The 20,919-nt window shown below is 45.0% G+C and overlaps 1 protein-coding gene across 2 annotated transcripts in view; it reads right to left on the bottom strand.

The window, feature by feature from the left end:
- Nucleotides 1-20,676, bottom strand: part of LOC144480041 (uncharacterized) — a 40,146-nt gene extending 19,470 nt beyond the window's left edge. The window contains exons 1-4 of one of the 2 annotated variants that reach the window (XM_078199202.1): nucleotides 20,566-20,676; nucleotides 17,746-17,806; nucleotides 10,992-11,047; nucleotides 2,922-3,091 (exon numbers count right to left, since the gene is read on the bottom strand). In XM_078199202.1, the coding sequence (XP_078055328.1) occupies nucleotides 2,922-3,091; nucleotides 10,992-11,037 (216 nt within the window). In that variant the 5' untranslated portion in view covers nucleotides 11,038-11,047; nucleotides 17,746-17,806; nucleotides 20,566-20,676. The remainder of the gene's footprint in view (nucleotides 1-2,921; nucleotides 3,092-10,991; nucleotides 11,048-17,745; nucleotides 17,807-20,565) is intronic. The other variant, XM_078199203.1, reaches the window with a different exon arrangement.
- Nucleotides 20,677-20,919: the final 243 nt, after the last annotated feature.

Here is a 20,919-nt window from a genome sequence, read left to right as displayed (position 1 = left end):
TGCGATCCTCCTCATCTGAGTAGATCCTGTGTATACGGAGGACTTGTCCGTAGGGGATGGCTTCTTTAACGTGTTTAGGGTGGAAGCTGGAGAAGTGGAACATCATGAGGTTATCCGTGGGCTTGCAGTACAGTGAAGTGCTGAGGTGACCATCCTTGATGGAGATGCGTGTGTCCAAGAATGCAACCGATTCCGGAGAGTAGTCCATGGTTCCGGAGAGTAGTCTGATGGTGGGTTGGAACTTGTTGATGTCATCATATAGTTGTTTCAGTGAATGTTCACCATGAGTCCAAAGGAAGAAAATGTAATTGATGTATCTAGTGTAGAGCTTCGGTTGAAGGTCTTGAGCGGTGAAGAGGTCTTGTTCGAACCTGTGCATAAAGATGTTGGCATATTGAGGTGCAAATTTGGTCCTCATCGCTGTTCCGTGTGTCTGGATGAAGAACTGGTTGTTGAAGGTGAAGACATTGTGGTCCAGGATGAAGCAGATGAGTTGTAAAATTGCATCTGGAGACTGGCAGTTGTTGGCGCTGAGCACTGAGGCAGTTGCAGCAATGCCATCGTCGTGGGGGATGCTGGTGTAGAGTGCCGAGACATCCATTGTGATGAGGAGTGTTCAACTGCTCCATGTGTGCTGAGTTTCTGGAGGAAGTCCGTAGTGTCGCGACAAAAGCTGGGGGTTCTTTGTACAATGGGTTTCAGGATGCCCTCGACATAACCGGAGAGGTTCTCGCACAGGGTCCCATTGCCCAAGACAATGGAACGGCCGGGTGTGTTTGCCTTGTGCATCTTCGGGAGGCAGTAGAGATCTCCAACGCGGGGAGTACATGGGATGAGAGCACGGAGGGTGCTTTGAAGGTCCGGATCAAAGGTCTTGATCAGTCTGTTAAGTTGACGGGTGTGTTCTTTGGTCGAATCTGCGGGTAACTGTCTGTAGTGTTCCCGTTGTACAGTTGTCAGTACACTTCTTTGCAGTAATCCGTTCTGTTCAGTATGACGATGGCCCCTCCTTTGTCTGCTGGTTTGATGACAATGTTGCGGTTGGTCTTGAGAGCGCGGATGGCGTTGCGTTGTGCTTGGGTGATGTTCGGGGCTGTCTTGTGAGTGCGGCTGATGAATCTGGTGTTGATGCACCTCCTGACGGCTTGGGCATACATGTCAAGTCGAGGGCAGCGGCTTTCCGGAGGAGTCCAATTCGATCCTTTCCTGTTCGGTTGCTGCACTGCGGATCTCTCTGTCAGCTGTTCTGGTTCATTGGCTGTCTCATTGTGTTTGCTGTTGGCCTCTTGGGGTTTGTGGAAGAACTCCCGCAGCCTCATTCGCCTAATGAATTCCTCTGTGTCTGCTGCGAGGCTGATGGGGTCTATTTTGGTGGTGGGGCAGAAATTGAGCCCTCGGCTGAGAACTTCGATTTCACCTGGTTGAAGTGTGTAGTCCGACAAGTTGACAATGGACTTCCCTGCAGTGGTCATCATATATGCAGTGGTCATCATAATATATCATTTAATTTGACCCTAGCACCTTGCCAACTTTAAGCTCAAACAGCCCATCCTATATCTCCTCCTTATCAATTTTGAACCCTTCCCTGCGTTCTCCAAGGCGGCCTTCACGACACACGACAACGCAGAGTCGCTGAGCAGAGACTGATAGCCAAGTTCCGCACACATGAGGACGGCCTCAACCGGAATCTTGGGTTCATGTCACACTATCTGTAACCCCCACGACTTGCCTGAGCTTGCAAAATCTCACTAACTGTCCTGGCTGGAGACAATACACATCTCCTTAACCTGTGCTTAACCCTCTCTCCACTCACATTGTCTGTACCTTTAAGATTTGATTACCTGTAAAGACTCGCATTCCAACCATTATCTTGTAAATTGCGATTGTGTCTGTATATGCCCTGTTTGTGAACACATCACCCACTCACCTGATAAAGGGGCAGCGCTCCAAAAGCTAGTGGCTTGTGCTACCAAATAAACCTGTTGGACTTTAACCTGGTGTTGTGAGACTTCTTACTCTTAATTCTGTCCAGAATGATAGATTCTGGAAGTTTCCTCACACCCAAATTTAAACTGAGTGGAATTACTGCTGGGATTACCCAGTTTTTTTTGAACAATTCAATTCTCCAGCTCTCTGACACCACCCCTGAGTCTAAGGGAGAATGAAATATGATGGCCAATGCCTCTATAGTTTCTACTCCCTCAGGATCCTCAGACGCATTTCATTTGACCCGAGCGCCTTGTCAACTTTAAGCTCAGACAGCCCATTCTATATCTCCTCCTTATCAATTTTAAACCCTTCCAGTCAGTGAACTTCCACCTCTGTCACCACAGCCTGGTCAGTACTTTTGGCCCCTAATTGACCCTACTCTTCCTTACACCACAGTTTCACTATTTATATGCTCATAAATGACTCTGAGATTCCCTTTTATTTTAGCTGCCAGCCTCTGACTCCAAACTTCCTAGTAAGAAGTTTAACAACACCAGGTTAAAGTCCAACAGGTTTATTTGGTAGCAAAAGCCACACAAGCTTTCGGAGCTTGTGTGGCTTTTGCTACCAAATAAACCTGTTGGACTTTAACCTGGTGTTGTTAAACTTCTTACTGTTTTAACCCCAGTCCAACGCCGGCATCTCCACACCCAAACTTCCTCGCAGTGCCCTCTGGAATCTACCTTGACCAGCGTAGGCACCCAGTCATTTCCCATTTTTTGGAGTGTGCTTTGTTGCACACATTCCGTGGTTTCTGCGCACAAAAATCCCAGAGATGGTCAAAGCTGTGCCCAACAACATCCCCCCCCCCCCCTGGTGGCCCTTAATAACAGCATGCTGACAGAGTGTTTGAGTTAAGGACATGAAAGCCAGACACGGATAGGGGAGCGTAGCCACTGAGTGGACACAGGGCACTGGAACAGGTCACTCACCAAGTCCTCTTCACTGTCACTGTTACGGGCGTAAGACCAATCGAGCTTGATGTTGTGTAGTTGAGTGTTCACGTGATATTTGAGAATGCAGTCCATCCGTAGCTCCTTTCCCTTCTCCACTTCCAGGGATTGTGGTGTGGAGACACCGGCAGCTAAGATTAAGCAGATACCTGCAGAACAGGGACAAACAGCCAATGCTGGTAGATTGGTCAAAGCCTCAGTACCTGTGTTGCCTGGCACTGTTTATTTTCCCTGTTGGTGATGTTAAACCTTTAATCTCTATCTAAATTACCCAAGTTCTTTGATTCAATTAATTTGATTAATCTGCGTGGGTTTCCTCCGGGTGCTCCGGTTTCCTCCCACACTCCAAAGATGTGAATGGCTATGGGGGATTGGTCATGTTCAATTGCCCCTTCGTGTTCAAAGATGTGCAGGTTAGGTGGATTGGCCATGCTAAATTGCGCCTTAATGTCCCAAGATGTGTAGGTTGGGGGGATTAGTGGGGTAAATACTTGGGGTTACAGGGAACATGTCTGGGTGGGATTGCCCCTTAGTGTCAGGGGGATTACGTGGGGTTGTGGGGATAGGGCCTGGGTAGGATTGTGATCGGTGCAGACTCAATGGACAGAATGGCCTTCTTCTGCACTGTAGGGATTCTATGATTCTATGATTAGATTCCAGACTATATGAAGAAGGGAAAGGGTTAATGTTTTTTTTGTACTCAATGTATTTTGTACCTAAAAGGTTGAACTTTGTACCTGGAATGTATCACAAACATAACCCTTCCTTATGGCTAGTCTCCCCTTTGTTTATATTGCTCCTGGTAGTAGTATAAGCCATTTGTTCATAGTTCCCTCGCTTGTTTATATCATTCTGATAAAACAGACAGTTAAATGTAGATGTTGGGTTGTAAGTCTTGCTTTCCCGTAGGGTTGTGTATGATTTAAACAAAGGAAGCAGCTACCAAATGGTAGAGTGCGAGAATGGCCGTTTGAAGGAGGACTCCCACTGGGACAGCTGCAATCGCACACAGTCACTTCAAAGGAAAAGCCACGGGAAGAGCAGGGGACCAGAGGTGGCATCTTGACTACAACTACCAGGAGAATTGTGCTTTATGACCCAAGGATACCAGATAGTCTCTAACCATAAACCAGAGTGTATCAGAAGCTGGTAAAGGAACTATAATTTATGATCAAGGACTGTTAATTGGACTTTGCTTCATGACTTGTATTGGGAACCCTGATGTATAAAGGTCCACGCTTCTTGTGTTCAGGGAGAACTTTGGCTTCCGCTTTCAAGGGGTCAGATTCTCCCTCAAGCTTGTGAGAATGAAGCCTTACTCTATTTTGACTCAGACTAGCCTCAAGAGGTATTTTTACCGACTTCACTGTAAGTCTCTCCCAGGTATCTCTATGTAAATTGCCCTGATCAAGCGATTAGATTCCAGCCTGTAACTTACTGTTTGCCATATGTAAACCTATCTCTAAACTGCCCAATCCTCTTGATTCAATTTCAGCTATCCAATACTTGTTCTTTCTCAGCACAAACCAAACACTGTTACTGATGTCTAATATGCATTAATAATCATTATAAACCAATGCAATGATAACAGGATTGTTGCCAGGCACAATAACCACATGTGCGCAGCACCCAGCTGTGACAATACTGTACCTTTAAGAAATGCATTTTAGTCATGTTTCTGTGCAGGATTTTTTTTTAACAGTTTGTTCTAACATCAGTGCCGCTGGGTTTGTAATAGGCAGGCTCTGCTGTTACTGCAGCAGCATAATTGGTCCTAATTGCCAGAATGTTTGTTTTAATCTGGATTAATCTGTTTTTTTAGTGTTTTCCCCTGGGATTTTGCAGAGTAGGACTTGATTAGGTCGATTCACAGCAATTTCAGATGACTGGGTGGAGCTAGGCTTACACAAAGAATTTAGCTCAGCTTGCTGCTTGGGATCCTGAGAGAGAGGTCACTTTTTCTATGTCTCTCTGGATTTTGAGACATGGGGTCTGCCAGAAATAAAGCTCTTTCTCTGTGATTCTGCTGTTTGCGGTGGATCTTTCTCTTGAGGTTTCTGTATGAGAGTCAGAAGACAGATATCTGGCTGGATCTCTGTCCAGAGATGTTAAAAGACTGGAAATCTAGCATCCATGTGAGCATATCTGTTTTGGGGCTAACTGGTTCTGAAGAAGGATTTTATGTCTATGGGGGTACTGCTTACATTGGAACTATAGATGAAGCTAGCTGTTAAGAATTATAACTTGGCGTGTTTAGTTATTTAAATTGATAAACGTTATGCTAATTCTTTATATTCTAGCTGTGTTCTTAAATACAAATTGTTTTAATAAAAGCTCCCTAGTGGGTCAATTGAATCATACCTGGAGTGGAATATCTTACGCTCACACTAATGCCAATATCAAAAAAAGTCAGTGTTTAGGTTAACTTCATAATATACCTTGGGGTTTCTGATCTGGTCCCTAACACAGCATATATATCAAAAGGAGCAGTGTCCCTGGGGAACACAACTACAACTTCCCTCAGTCTGAAAACCAACTGCTAACAACTGTCTCTCTTTCCATTCCTGAGCCAGTTAGGTATCTGTACCGCCACTACCTGCCCCTTTCATCCCACGGGCTTTATTTCTTTTCTAACAAGTCTATTACGTGGCACTTTATCAAACAACATATCTCATCAGCCCACGGACAAAAGTCTACCGCGCTAACCTGACCAATCCTCTCTGTTAGTCCAATCAAGTTAGTCAAACATGAAAGGACCATAAGATGTAGGAGCAGAAGAAGGCCATTCTGCCCATCGAGTCTGGGTCTGCCATTCAATGAGGCCATGACTGATCTGATATGATAATCTTCAACTCCACTTTCCTGCCTATTCCCATAACCCTCGATTCCCTTACTGATAAAAAATCTATCTCAGCCTTGAACATATTTAATGACTCAGCCCTCTGATAGCCCTCTACAGCCCTCTGATCAGTCTTTAGCAAATTATGCTGGCTTTTCAGAGAATCATAGAATCCGTACAATGCAGAAGGAGGCCATCCAGGCAATCAAGTCTGTACCAACTCGCTGATGGAGCATCTTATCCAGGCCCACTCCCTGGTCTTATTCCCATAATCCCACTAATCCCCATAACCTACACACCTTGGGACATTAAGGGGCAATTTAGCATGGCCAATCTACCGAACTTAAACATCTTTGGACTGTGGGAAGAAACTGAAGCACCCGGAGGAAACCCACGCAGACACGGGGAGAATGTGCAGACTCCACACAGACAGTGACCCAAGGCCAGAATTGAACCCGGGTCCCTGGCGCTGTGAGGCAGCAGTGCTAACCACTGTGCCACCATGCCGCCTTTTGTCTATATCTTTCTTAAATGAAAGCCAGTTGATGTTCCCTATGCCAGCAATATTGGAAAAATAAAACACGATGACTGGAGTTTTCCCATCTTGCCTGCCACGGGAATCGTAGTGGGTGGAGTGGGGGGGGGGGGGGGGGGGGGGGGGGGGGGGGGGGGTGGGGGGGGGGGGGGGGGGTTGGGGGGAGGCTGGACCATGTAAAGGTCTGTTGACATTGGGCGGGATGTTCGGATTTTGGGATGAGCGTGGCTGGAAAATCCTACCCTCTGCAGATCTTCCTGCACAAAATAAGTCTGGTTCGAGTCCAAGTTGGAAAAAACTACCTAAAGTCATGAAGGTTCTTGGCTTTCTGTCTTGCGGAATATGGAACCTCTGTCAAGGTAGCTCACCCTTCGTACAGCATGAGGGCACCTGCCTGAATAATGGTGCCTTATTAAGAGTTACTTTGCTTCACAGTTAGAAATCTACAGTAAGTTGAAGTCAGGTGTCTGGAAAGAGGGAACCTGTGGGTAGTTCATGGTATGGTTGGTAGGCTGGGGAAGGTGTTGATGGGAAGGTTCTGCTGTCACAGCTGCTTCCCCTTTACAGTAAATTACAATTGCTTCTCTCCTGATCAACAACTGAACTCCTGGTGTGAACGAGTCTTGGTGAAGTGGCAGCTCAGATTGAATCAAACACCCACCTCAATGGTTTGACAAAGGGATATGAATCCTGAAACCCAATGGTTGCCTTCCATCTCAGCCATAGTGTATTTGTTTCATTAGAGCTTAGCTGATGAGTATTTGAGTAGAGTGGGCTCATATTCACTGGAGTTCAGAAGAACGAGAGATGATCTCATTGAAACATAGAATCCCTACATTGCAGAAGGAGGCCCTTTGGTCCATCGAGTCTGCACCGACCACAATCCCACCCAGGCCCTATTCCCGTAAACCCACATATTTACCCTGTTAATCTCCCTGACATTAGGGTCAATTTAGCACGGCCAATCAATCTAACCTGCACATCTTTGGAGTGTGTGAGGAAGCACCCAGAAGAAACCCACATAAATGAGGGCTTGACAAGGTAATTGCTGAGAGGCTGTTTCCATCGGCTGGTGAGTCCAGAACTGGTGTTCCCAATCTTGGGAAAAGGGAATGGCCATTTAGGATTGAGATGAAGAGAAATTTTGCCAGTCAAAGGATATGAATCTTCGGAATTCCCTTCTCCAGTGGGCTGTGGATGCGTAATCATTAAATATATTCAAGATTTTGGTCAGGAAAGGAATCAAAGGATTTGGGGATGGGATCAGAAACTGGGGCTGAGGTAGAAGATCAGCCAGGATCTTATTGAATGGTGAAGCAGAATTGATGGGCTGAATGGCCTACTCCTGCCCCCATTTCCTTTCTTATGCACAGTGTGAGCTGATGGAGGTGTTTTAATGTTCTGAATGGAAGGGAACAAGTGGGTAGAAGTAGAAGGGACCTTTTATTAACAATTCGCCTGATGGAATTCCCACGGGATGGGACGGAATGACCAAACCTTCTCTCCACTGACTTTGATGAAGAATGAAATCACAGAGTGTAAAACCAGCATTGCTCCCAATCCTCCGAACTGCCCACTGGTGGGCTCCAATTGCCCCCAGTATGTTTCCAGTGGTTGAGGGTTCTCGAATGAACGGATATAGTTCATTTATTTTATTAGTGTCGCAAATAGGCTTACATTAACACTGCAATGAAGTTACTGCGAAAATCCCCTAGTCGCCACACTCAGGCGCCTGTTTGGATACATTGAGGGAGAATTTAGCACGGCCAATGCACCTAACTAGCACGTCTTTCAGACTGTGGGAGGAAAGCGGAGTACCCAGAGGAAAAACCCACGCAGACACGGGGAGAATGTGCAGTCTCCACACAGACAGTGACCCAACTGGGAATCGAACCCGGGTCCCTAGCGCTGTGAGGCAGCAGTGCTAACCACCGCGCCACCGTATAGATGTGAGATTAAATGATTTAGGACAGAGAATAGGGGAAAAGTTGTTTTTTACACAAGAGAGTAGGGAGACTGGGCGGCACATTGGCACATTGGTTAGCACTGCTGCCTCACAGCACCAGGGACCCGGGTTCAATTCTGACCTTCGGTGAATGTCTATGTGGAGTTTGCATGTTCTCTTCCGTGGGTTTCCTCCGGGTGCTCTGGTTTCCACAATCCAAAGATGTGCGGGTTAGGTGGATTGGCCATGCTAACTTGCCCCTTAGTGTCAGGGGGATTAGCAGGGTAAATACACTGGGGTTGTTGACAGTATAGATCCGATGGGCTGAATGGCCTGGTTTTGCATAGTAGGGATTCTATAATCCTATGAATCCATGACCAAAGACAATGAAAGAAACAGAGATCATTTAAGAATAGGTTAGATATGTCACTAGAGGATAGGGGGTTAAAGGAACAAGGGAACAGGGCGGGGCTCAGTGACTAACATTCTCACCTCGGTGGCAGAGGTTGTGGGTTCAAGTCTCACTCCAGGACCTGAGCGCAAAAATCAAGACTGAAATTCCAGTGCAATACTGAAGTGGTGCCACACTGATGGAGGTGCTGTCTTTCAAGTGATTTATCAAACTATGACACCATTTCCGAGAAGAGCAGGGAGTTCCCGCCCCCAGCCTAGATCAATATTTACCCTCAACCAACATCACCAAAAAGAGTCATCGTCACATTGCTGTTTGTGAGAGCTTGCTGTGCACAGATTGGCTGCATTAGGGGGTTTGTGCATTACAGCACTGACTACGCTTCAACATTACTTCATTGGTTGCAAAGTGTTTTGGATGCCCTGAGGTAATGAAAGGTGCTATATAAATGCAGATTCTTTTACTTCTGCCTTGGCTGTGGTCAATACTGGCCCAAAAATAAAAACTGGGGTTTCCCTGGTCTGTGTGGTTCCGTGCCACACTGAGAGGCTATTTCAATCCTTCCCATTATCAGCAAACAAAGAGATCCATTTGACCCACTGCTTCCAGGTGTAAAACCCGGTCACAAACTCAGCTCAATCTGTCCAGGTGCTGAACCCAATGCGTAACACCTGAGGCCCATTATATTAAATATTAATTTAATATTTAATATAGATTAAATCTATATTAAATATTAAATTATCAGAAGGACATATTTTACACAGAGGGTGGTGGGGGCCTGGAATGCGCTGCCAGGCAAGGTGGTGGAGGCGGACACACTGGGAACGTTTAAGACTTATCAAGATAGCCATATGAACGGAGTGGGAATGGAGGGATACAAAAGAATGGTCTAGTTTGGACCAGGGAGCGGCACAGGCTTGGAGGGCCGAAGGGCCTGTTCCTGTGCTGTATTGTTCTTTGTTCTTTGTCCCATGCAGATGTACTGAGAATGGACCTACTTTTCTATTCATTCGTGGGACATGGGTGTCGCTGGCCAGCATTTACTGCCCATCCCTAGTTGCCCAAGGGCAGTTGAGAGTCAACCACATTGCTCTGGGGTCACATGTAGGCCAGACCAGGTAAGAACGGCAGATTTCCTTCCCTAAAGGACATTAGTGAACCAGATGGGTTTTTCCGATAATCGACAATGGTTTCATGGTCATCAGTAGATTCTTAATTCCAGATATTTTTTATTGAATTCAAATTCCACCATCTGTCGTGACGGGATTCGAACTCGGATCCCCAGAGCATTAGTTGAGTTTCTGGATTAATAGTCCAGTGATAATACCACTGGGACATCACTTCCTCAATGGCATGAGTGAGGAGGAGAGGGGAGGGGGAGGGGGGTGGTTAGAGATGGGTGGTTCATGGGTTGAAACCTCCAGGGATACATTAAAGGTACATTATCTCCAATCACAATTGATAGTCAAAACTCTCCGACATGATAGTCCCATTGTTCCATCCCTGTTGTCAATAAATGAACACAAGAAAGAGGAACAGGAGTAGACCATTTGGTCCATCGAGCCTGCTTGCTCATTCAATATGATATGGCTGATCTTGGGGCTCAACTCCACTTTCCTGCTCGCTATCCCTTAATTCCCTAGGGATCAAATATCTGTTCATCCCACAGCCTTAAATGATGGAACATGAACAGTCCTCTGGGGGAGAGAATTCCAAAGATGCACAATGCCTTGGGTGAAGCAATTTCTCCTCATCTCAGTCCTAAGTGATCAGGGCCTTATAGAATTATAGAATCCTACAGTGCAGAAGGAGGCCATTCGGCTCATCGAGTCTGCACCGACCACAATCCCACCCAGGCCCGATCCCCATAACTCCATGCATTTACCCTAGCTAGTCCCCCTGACACTAAGGGGCAATTTAACATGGCCAATTCACCTGACCGCACATCTTTGGACCGTGGGAGGGAACCGAAGCACCCGGAGGAAACCGGAGCACCCAGAGGAAACCCAAGGAGACATGGGGAGAACTTGCAAACTCCACACAGACAGTGACCCAAGCCGGGAATCGAATGGGGGGTCCCTGGCACTGTGAGGCAGCAGTACTAATCACTGTGCTACCATGCCGTCCCTGAGACTGTGACTGACTTATCCTGACACTGTGCCTCGTGCTTTAGGTTCCCCAATTAGCAGAAATGATCACTCAGTGTTTACCCTATCAAACCCCATCAGAAATGTTTAAACTTCAGTAAGATTGCCTCTCATTCTTCTAAACTCCAGAGAATATAAGCCCAATTTAGTAGGTCTATAAGACATTCTTACCATTGAGTATAAGTGATGAGAGGAACAAGCACAAGCCCATTTTCATTGTTCATCAACTACAGAGAGAAACACAGGAAATTAATCAGTGATAATAACAACTTGCATTTACATAGCGCCTTGAACATTTATTTTATTCATTTGTGCGCCATGGGCATCGCTGGTTGGCCAACATTTATTGCCTATCCCTAGTTGCCCTTGAGAAAGTGGTGGTGAGCTGCCTTCTTGATTCGCTGCAGTCCATGTTCTGTGGGTTGACCCACAATGCCATTAGGTGGGGAATTCCAGGATTTTGACCCAGCGACTGCGAAGGAACAGCGATATATTTCCAGGTCAGACATCAACATACTTCCCAAAAGACTTACTTTAAATAAAATTTGACTCTGAACCACTTAAAGAGATGTTCTGACAACTAACTAAAACTTTTGGTGATGGAGCTAAGTTTTAAGTAGTTTCTTGAAAGAGGAAGTGGAGTGGAAGAGCTTAGGGCCTTGACAGGGTTAGTCCAGGAATGGAGATATGATACCATATGAAGTCACGATTGCAAGATAACTACAGATTGGAATGTGAAGAATGGTTGGAATGTGAGTCTTTTCAGGTACAAACACTGTGCGTGGAGAGAGGGATAATCACAGGTTAAAGAGGTGTGAATTGTCTCAAGCCAGGACAGTTAGTAGGATTTTGCAAACCCAGGCAATAGTGGAGTGATAAAAATCAATCTAGTGTAAGATGCCGGGGTTGGAGGAGCACAGAGATTCCAGGGGGGTGCAGGGCTGGAGAAAGTTGAAGAGATAGGGAGGGTTAGGCCACGGAGGGATTTGAAAACAAGAATGAGAATTTAAAACTGCGGTGTTGCCCACCCCAGACCCAAAGCAGGTTAGTGAGCCTGGGGGTTTGAACATGACTTGTAGGAGTAAGGAAGCCAGTAGAGACTTAAATAAATCAAGTAGACTTTAGAAGAGTAAGAGATGACTTGATTGAAACATACAAGGCCCTGAGGGGTATCGAGAAAATGGAAGTGGCAGGATGTTTCCTCTTGTGGAAGAATCTAGAACTTAGGAACTTGGGGTCACTGTTAAAAAATAAGGGGTTGATCATTTAAGACAGAGAGGAGGAGAATTTCTTTCTCTCAGAGGGTGCTGAGTCTTTACAACTCCTCCTCAAAAGGTGCAGTAAGAAGTCTCACAACACCAGGTTAAAGTCCAACAGGTTTATTTGGAATCACGATCGTTTGGAGCGCCGCTCCTTCATCAGGTGAAGTGGAGAGGTGGGTTCACAAAAAAGGCATATATAGGCAAAGACACAATTGCAAGATAACTACAGATTGGAATGTGAAGAATGGTTGGAATGCGAGTCTTTTCACGTACAAACACTGTGCGTGGAGAGAGGGATAATCACAGGTTAAAGAGGTGTGAATTGTCTCAAGCCAGGACAGTTAGTAGGATTTTGCAAGCCCAAGCAATATGGTGGGGATTACAAGTAGTGTGACATGAACCCAAGATCCTGGTTGAGGCCGTCCTCATGCGTGCAGAACTTGGCTATCAAAAGGTGATGGGAGCAGAGTCTTTGAATGTTCTCAAGGCAAAGCTCGATATATTCTTGATAAGCAAGGGGGAGAAAGATTATTGAGGGAGCTGATAACATGGAGTTGAGGTTAAAATCAGATCAGTCACAATCTTACAGAATATCGGAGCAGACTCAGAGGGCCAAGTGGCCCAATCCTACTCTGAAGTCAGATGTCTGTAAGGTTTACTGAATGGAAGATGGAAAACAGTCAGTGAAAGTAGAGTCTGCAGATTCAATTCTCAAATGGTTGTTGGGGTCTTGGACCGTGTATGATTCAACCTATCGACGGTCCAACCCTTATTTCAGCCTGAATTATACTGTTCCCAGTGGAGATCTCAGTAACACGGCCAACATTATTCACAGCCAGTTTCCTCCTGCTCATCGCTGAGCTGCTGCTGGATAAAGCATGGTTATTGGCACCGCAACTGGAGAAGGGTGATCTGTAACGCCCAGCTTGAAAGAACTGCTGACACGTTATTGGAGCATGAAGAATGAGAAATGAGGCACGGGGGAAGTGACAACTGTAACTTATGGAAGTCTTATGGTGATGAGGGGACCTGTACCCCAGTGAGAGTCAGCACCTTCAGGAGAGGAGGGGGGGACATGTACCCCAGTGAGAGTCAGCACCTTCAGGAGAGGAGGGGGGGACATGTACCCCAGTGAGAGTCAGCACCTTCAGGAGAGGAGGGGGGGACCCTGTACCCCAGTGAGAGTCAGCACCTTCAGGAGAGGAGGGGACCCTGTACCCCAGTGAGAGTCAGCACCTTCAGGAGAGGAGGGACCTGTACCCCAGTGAGAGGCAGCACCTTCAGGAGAGGAGGGGACCCTGTACCCCAGTGAGAGTCAGCACCTTCAGGAGAGGAGGGGACCTGTACCCCAGTGAGAGTCAGCACCTTCAGGAGAGGAGAAGGGGACCCTGTACCCCAGTGAGAGTCAGCACCTTCAGGAGAGGGGGACCTGTACCCCAGTGAGAGTCAGCACCTTCAGGAGAGGAGAGGGGGACCCTGTAACCCAGTGAGAGTCAGCACCTTCAGGAGAGGAGGGGACCCTATACCAAGTGAGAGTCAGCACCTTCAGGAGAGGGGGACATGTACCCCAGTGAGAGTCAGCACCTTCAGGAGAGGAGAGGGGGACATGTACCCCACTGAGAGTCAGCACCTTCAGGAGAGGAGGGGGACCCTGTACCCAAGTGAGAGTCAGCACCTTCAGGAGAGGAGGGGGACCCTGTACCCAAGTGAGAGTCAGCACCTTCAGCAGAGGAGGGGGACCCTGTACCCCAGTGAGAGTCAGCACCTTTAGGAGAGGAGGGGATGCTGTGTTGAGAATGGGTGAACTGGCCTTCCAATTAAGTCCTAATTTGATGTCAATTATTCAATAGAAATCACTGATATATAAAGGGGCCACAGGTGACACTGGGTGTTGGTGAGAATTGTGTGTGGAGTTGGATCAAAGAAATAAAGGTAGTTTGTGAAGAAGTAGAACTTGCGTCTCCTTTACTGAACTGCAACTGGGAAGTTGAAACAATGGTAGCAGAGGATGGTTTTTGGTTCCAAGTAAAGGGCTGCAAGTTATGACTTTCTTGAAGGGAAAAAAAAGGAGACTTCACTCAAATTCTAAATCAACAAAGGAGTGAGTAGGAGACAACAAAATGGCTGAACCCAGAGTTAGGATATGACTATCTGCCATTTTTCTCACAAGCTGGATCTTATGGCCAATGAAGAAGTGAAGTCATGATGTGGACCATGGTAACTGCTTTTGGGGGAAAAGGAAACACGGTGTGGTTTTGGCTCTTTCTTTACTGTATAGAAGTAAAATCAGATACAAAGTATTTTCTGAATTGGAGTTGGAGCATTTGAACTCTGAAGAAGGTTTGGGTAATTTATTAAACTTTATGGATAAGATTTATCAAAAGGATGACTTAGTAAATGTGTATGAAACCTGGTCAGAATTTAATAGATTTCCGTGTTGGCATTTAGAAACATAGAAAACTACAGCACAAAACAGGCCCTTCGGCCCCACGAGCTGTGCTGAACATATCCCTATCTTTCAGGCCTACCTATAACCCTCCATCCTATTAAGTCCCATGTACTCATCCAGGAGTCTCTTAAAAGACCCTATTGAGTTTGCCTCCACCACCGCTGACGGCAGCCGATTCCACTCGCCCACCACCCTCTCTGCGGAAAAACTTCCCCCTAACATTTCCCCTGTACCTGCACCTTAAACCTGTGTCCTCTCGTAGCAGCCATTTCCACCCTGGGAAAAAGCTTCTGAGTCCACCCGATCTATGCCTCTCAACATCTTGTATACCTCTATTAGGTCTCCTCTCATCCTACGTCTCTCCAAGGAGAAAAGACCGAGCTCCCTCAGCCTATCCTCATAAGGCATGCCACTCAATCCAGGTAACATCCTTGTAAATCGCCTCTGCACCCATTCAATCTTTTCCACATCCTTCCTGTAATGAGGTGACCAGAACTGAGCACAGTACTCCAAGTGGGGTCTGACGAGGGTCTTGTATAGCTGCATCATTATCCCTGGACTCCTAAACTCAATCCCTTGATTGATAAAGGCCAGCACACCATACGCCGCCTTAACCACCACCTCCACCTGCGGGGCCGATTTCTGAGTCCTATGGACTCAGACCCCAAGGTCCTTCTGACCCTCCACAGTACTAAGAGTCTTTCCCTTTATATTGTACTCCTTCATCCCATTTGACCTGCCAAAATGGACGACTACCCATTTATCTGGGTTGAAGTCCATCTGCCACTTCTCTGCCCAGTCTTGCATCCTATCTATGTCCCTCTAACTTCTGACATCCTTCCAGACTATCCACAACCCCACCAACCTTCGTGTCGTCAGCAAACTTACCAACCCATCCCTCCACTTCCTCATCCAGGTCATTTATGAAAATGACAAACAGCAAGGGTCCCAGAACAGATCCCTGGGGCACACCACTGGTGACCGACCTCCATTTAGAAAAAGACCCATCTATACACACTCTCTGCCTCCTTTGGCCAAGCCAGTTCTGAATCCACAGGGCAGCAGCCCCTTGGATCCCATGCCCTCTCTCTTTTTCTAGAAGCCTTGCATGGGGGACCTTATTGAACGCCTTGCTAAAATCCATATAAACCACATCTACTGCTTTCCCTTCGTCAATGTGTTTAAGTTACTGGACTGTGCTAAAATTACCAAGATTTTACAAAGGCTCCTGGTTTTGACGGGCATTAAATTTGCAGACAAAGATACCTTATGATCAAATGTCAGAGGCTTTAAAAATATTTTTAGGGAAACATTCTATCCCCATGGTTTTTAATGATAAATGAGTCTGTCAGTGATAAAACAGACTGTAGCAGATATACTGTTAACAGGATGGTAAGGTTGTACAGGCACAGGCTGGCTATGGGAATACGGCAGAAGATTGGGACACAGATTATGAGGACAAAAACCCCTTTAATATCTATAACAGGAGGAAGGATGTGGAGCATGGTAACAGAAAAATGAACCCCCAGAACTGCCCAGGGTATGATTAATTGATGTTCTTGGTGTGACTCTCTAAATTTCATTATGCTTTCAACTGTCCGAAATGGCCTAATAGTGTTTGAAGCTACACATGATGACGAGGAAGAATCGGAAGTGGAGAAAGCTAGTGACCAGAAAGAAGGCATTGTCTTAATGAGAAGTTTTACTCCTGTGATGAAAGTTTTGGTTGCAGAGTCCTTTAATTGAGCTGCATTGGACAGTAGCTGCACATCTACTGTGTGTGGAATTGACTGGTTGAAAAGTTACCTGGAATCTTTAAATACTGAAAATTGGAACAAAGTTTTAAAAAGTTTGAAAGTCCCACAAGTTTCGGGTTTGGGGATGATGATACTCTGAAGTCACTGAAAAGAGTGGTGATCCCTGGGAATATTGTCAGAGTGAATCACTTCATCATTAGCACAGATGTGTCAAGTGAGATCTTTGTTTCTGAGTAGACTGTTGATGAAGAAAGCTCACACAAAACTGGATATGGAAAATGATAAGGCAACAGTTTTTAGAAAAACGGTGGACTTGCAGTGTACACAGTTGGGACACTATTGTATTCTGTTAATAACAAATAATTTTTTGAGTAAAGAGCTTAAAGAAGTGGTGTTAGCATCTGGAAATGAGACTTTAGCTGATTTAAAAAGCTGCATCAGCAATTTGTGCATCCATCTCCTCGCAGGCTGCAAAATTTATTAAAGGATGCAGGGGTAAGAGATGAGGACTGTGCTAAGCTTATAGAACAGGTCAGTGATCGGTTTGTAGGAAGTAAAGAAGGACACCATCACAACCGGTAGTAACTCTACCTTTGGCCAGAGGTTTTAACGACATTGTAGCCATGGGCCTTAAGATCTGGGATAAAGCAAACAATATACTCATTTTGCACTTTGACTAAGTCTGGTCACTAAATCTACAATCAACTGCTGTACATAGTAAAGGAAAGAAATCCTGGATCAGATCATGGAAAAATGGATAGGAATGGGGGCAAAGTTCCTTACAGACAATTGGGGGGGAGGGGGGGGGGGGGGTGTGGAGAGAGGTTTGCTAATGATTTTAGAAATATGTGAAAACATGAGTACAGCTGCGGAAAGCCCATTTAGTAACGGGGTGTGAGAAACCATAGATGAGATTCTCCAGAAAAGTTTGGCAGATAGACCAAATTGCAAGTTAAATTAGTATTTGGTAGAAATCCTAAAATTCCTTCCGTTTTGAGTGACCAGCCTCCAGCTTGAGAAGGGACTACAATTAGCTCTGCCTTTGAGCATTTAAATGCATTGCATACGAGTAGAGCATTTTTGGAAGCAGAAGTCTCAAAGAATTCACAGAGCATTAAGGCACAATGTATGGCCATCAAACACCATTTTTCAGCAAGGGGATGTAGTATAAGAGACAAGTTTAATGAAAGGGAAGGTTATCGGCAGAGATGGTAAAACGATTGCTTTACAACATGGCAATCAGACTGTTGGAATATAGATTACAAACTTGCAAATTTCAAAAGAGCAGATGAACATGATGAGGAACCAGGGTCATCTGACACTCGCATGTTACAGAATTGAGGTCCAGTTAGCTGAAATTAGACAGGGTATCTTTAGGGGAACACAATACTTCTGAACTAGAACAGGCCATTTTTTCTAAAGGACAACTGCCAAAGGTTGGTACAAAAGTGACATACTTGCCTGAATGGTCCAGTCAATGGAAGGATGCAACTGTCATTAGTAGAGCAGGGAAGGCCACTGGAAAGTATAAACACTGTTTGAATGTACAGGATCACATCATGAATGTACAGGATACAAGGATACAAGGGAGGCCGTCGGGACCATGGATTGGGAACATGAAGTTTGAAAGTGGAGAGCACAGAAACGTAGCACCAGTTCAAATAGTGAACATTGGCACAGGAAGAGATCGCAAACTATTGAAAGAACATCCTGTCGCAGGAGGGAAAGATCAAGCAGTGGTCGTACAGAACAAGATGTCAGATGGGATTGAGGGCGTAGCTTGACAAGGTCTTGGAATATGAGTAAGACTACAAATGCTGCAAGGAGCAGAAGTCCACATACTCGTGAGGTTTTGGTGGCTTCCAATAAATTGGATGAAAAAGTTGTAGAAGAAGCTGAACTGCACCGTTGGAATGAATTTGAGGTACCAGATAGGGGACAAAGAGCTCTATCTCAAATGGATTTGCACAGAAAAGGTGCTTCCTGATGGAATGTATAAGGCCAGGCTTGTGGCGAGGGGATTTGAAGAAAATTTCGGAGACCAGGAGTTGAGGGTGGATTCACCTATGACAGGAGAGGTAATTTTAAAGATCATCTTGGCTCTGTTATCTACAAAGGCACAGGATTGCAAATCTATCGATATAAAAGCTGCCTTTCTGCAGGGTCATCTGCTTCAGAGATATTTTTCTCTTCTCCTAAAGAGGCAGCTAACACAGAACGGGTACTCGAAGTTAAATGTGTATATGGACTAAATGATGTGTCTAGAGTTTGGTATATTTTTGGTAAGGTCAGTTTTATTAAAGTTGGACGATTGCCAGTTGAAAGCAGATCCTGCAGTGTTTTACTGGCACTGTGAAGGAAATCTTTCTGGTATCTTTATGCTGCATGTCGATGATTTTTGTGGGGTAGCAGTAGTGATTTTGAAGTTGTTGTAATTTCTGGACTGAGTAAGGAATTCGGGGTTGGAAGTCGGGCTTCAGGAGCTTTCCAATATATTGGGCAGACTGAGTCAGGTGTCACTTTACTCTGCTCTCCAAATAAGATTCCTGATGTATCAGCCCAATAGCAATTCGCCATGGTGGGGCTTCACAAAAGCTCGTGATGATTTCTAAGAAGAAAAAAGAGGAACTGTGAAGTTTGATTGGGCAACTGAATTGGCTGGGTAGGCCAGATGTTAGTTTTGATGTCCTAGAGTTGAGTACAAAAATGAGTGATCCTACAGTGGAAGACATAATGAGAGCAAATAAAATGAACTAAAAATGCAGGAGTGTGGTTTGAGTTTCTCCTTTTTAGGGGATCTTGGGTACCTGAAACTCATAGTTTACAGTGACGCATCCTATGCCAAATTGTGATGGGTTCCCCAGCGTGGGAGGTTTGATATTTCTTTTTCGGGGGGAAATGCTGTCTCCTTGTGTGGGGGAAACAAAGAAAATAAGGAGAATGGTTAAAAAAACACAATGATTGTTGAGACACAAAGCCTTGTAGAGGCAGTGGATATCCCAGATATTAACAGAAATTTTGGGGTTGGGGGATTTGGGTAAACTGCCCATTGAGTGTCACATTGACAATAAATCCCTTTGGGAAAATGTGCACTGCACAAAGTGTAAATGTGAAAATGTTGAGGATTGACCATAGCCAGTTTTTAAAGCAGATACTGGACAAAAGGAATATCAGAAATTAAATGGGTCGATAGTAGCTTTCAGTTATCCAATTGTTTTACTAAGACGGGCTAGTTTGAAGAAACTTTTGGGCATTATTAAGGAAGGGTGTGTCTTTCCGTGAATGTATGTTTTCTTCAAGAAATGTATAAAAAGAGGAAGAGAAAACGATGTGTTTTTGTGCTTTCTGCTTTTCTGTGGAAACAATATTTATCAAAATATTTTTTCTCCAAGGTAGAGGAGACTGTTTGGAAGGTCTGTTAACTCATTCCTATTAAGTCCTAGTTTGATGTCAATTGTTCAGTAGAAATCAGATATATAAAGGGACTACAGGTGGCACTGGGTGTTGGTGGAGAATTGTATGTGGAGTTGGATCAAAGAAATAAAGCAGTTTATGAAGAAGCAGAACTCCTTTACTGAACTGTAACCAGGAGGTTTGAACACCCCGTGCCCCAGTGAGAGTCAACATATTCAATGGAAGAGGGGGCTCTGTACCCCAGTGAGAATCAGCACCTTCAGGAGAGGAGGAAGGGAAGTTGTGATTAAGGTTCTCAAGCCTGCTCTGTCCTTTAACAAGAGCGTGGCTGAACTTTTTAGTTTTAATCCTACCTTCTGCACTCCATATTTCCATTTATGTCCACAAATCTCTCCATCGCCATGTTAGACATACTCAATAACTGAGAATCAACAGATAAAATCATCCACATCCACTAAAGGCTAATTAAAATAATTATCGACAAAGTAATTGGAAAACTTCATAAATCTTGGGGAAAATTCATCCTGAACAAACACCTTAAATTAGATTTTAACTCTGATCTTTCTAACAGAAAGAAATCTCAACACCAGGTTAAGTCTGACAAGATTATTTGGAATCGTGAGCTTTTGGAGTGTTGGTCCTTCAAGACTCCCTTGAAAAAGGAGCGACACTCCAAAAGCTTGATTCCAAATAACTCTGTTCGACTTTAACCTGGCGTTGTGAAACTTCTTACTGTGGCCACCCCAGTTCAATGCCAGCATCTCCATCTTCCTAACAGAATAAAATAATCTATTGATTGAATCTTTGATTGAAAGCTGACTTTCTTTACCTTTAACATTGTTTCAGAGAGAAAAGGAACTTACAAGTTGGTTCTTCAATCCACGGAAGCTATTCCAGTGTAAAGATGCAACTGATGTCCAGTCTTTTCCTGAGCTGAAACCTGCTGTTTCTTTGAGTTGTGACTTGTCGTTTGCAGGGGTAATAATGATATTAGTTTGTTCCTCAATTTTTTCTCGGGCTCAGGAAACCGCATTGTGGAAGTGTGGGGTGAGGTTTCAGTTGTTTTTTCCCCTAAGTCTCTTTTTTTTTTCAAAGGACGGCCTCTCCACTGGGAAGCAAAAATGCCTTTGGGGATATCTGTTTTTTTCCAAGACAAAATCAATGTTAGAATCACCAAATACTACAGTGCAGAAGAGGCCCTTCAGCCCATCGATTCT

The sequence above is a fragment of the Mustelus asterias genome, chromosome 27, assembly GCF_964213995.1.
Source record: "Mustelus asterias chromosome 27, sMusAst1.hap1.1, whole genome shotgun sequence".
NCBI classification, from domain to species: Eukaryota; Metazoa; Chordata; class Chondrichthyes; order Carcharhiniformes; family Triakidae; genus Mustelus; species Mustelus asterias.
This window is presented reverse-complemented; position numbering and strand designations above follow the sequence as displayed.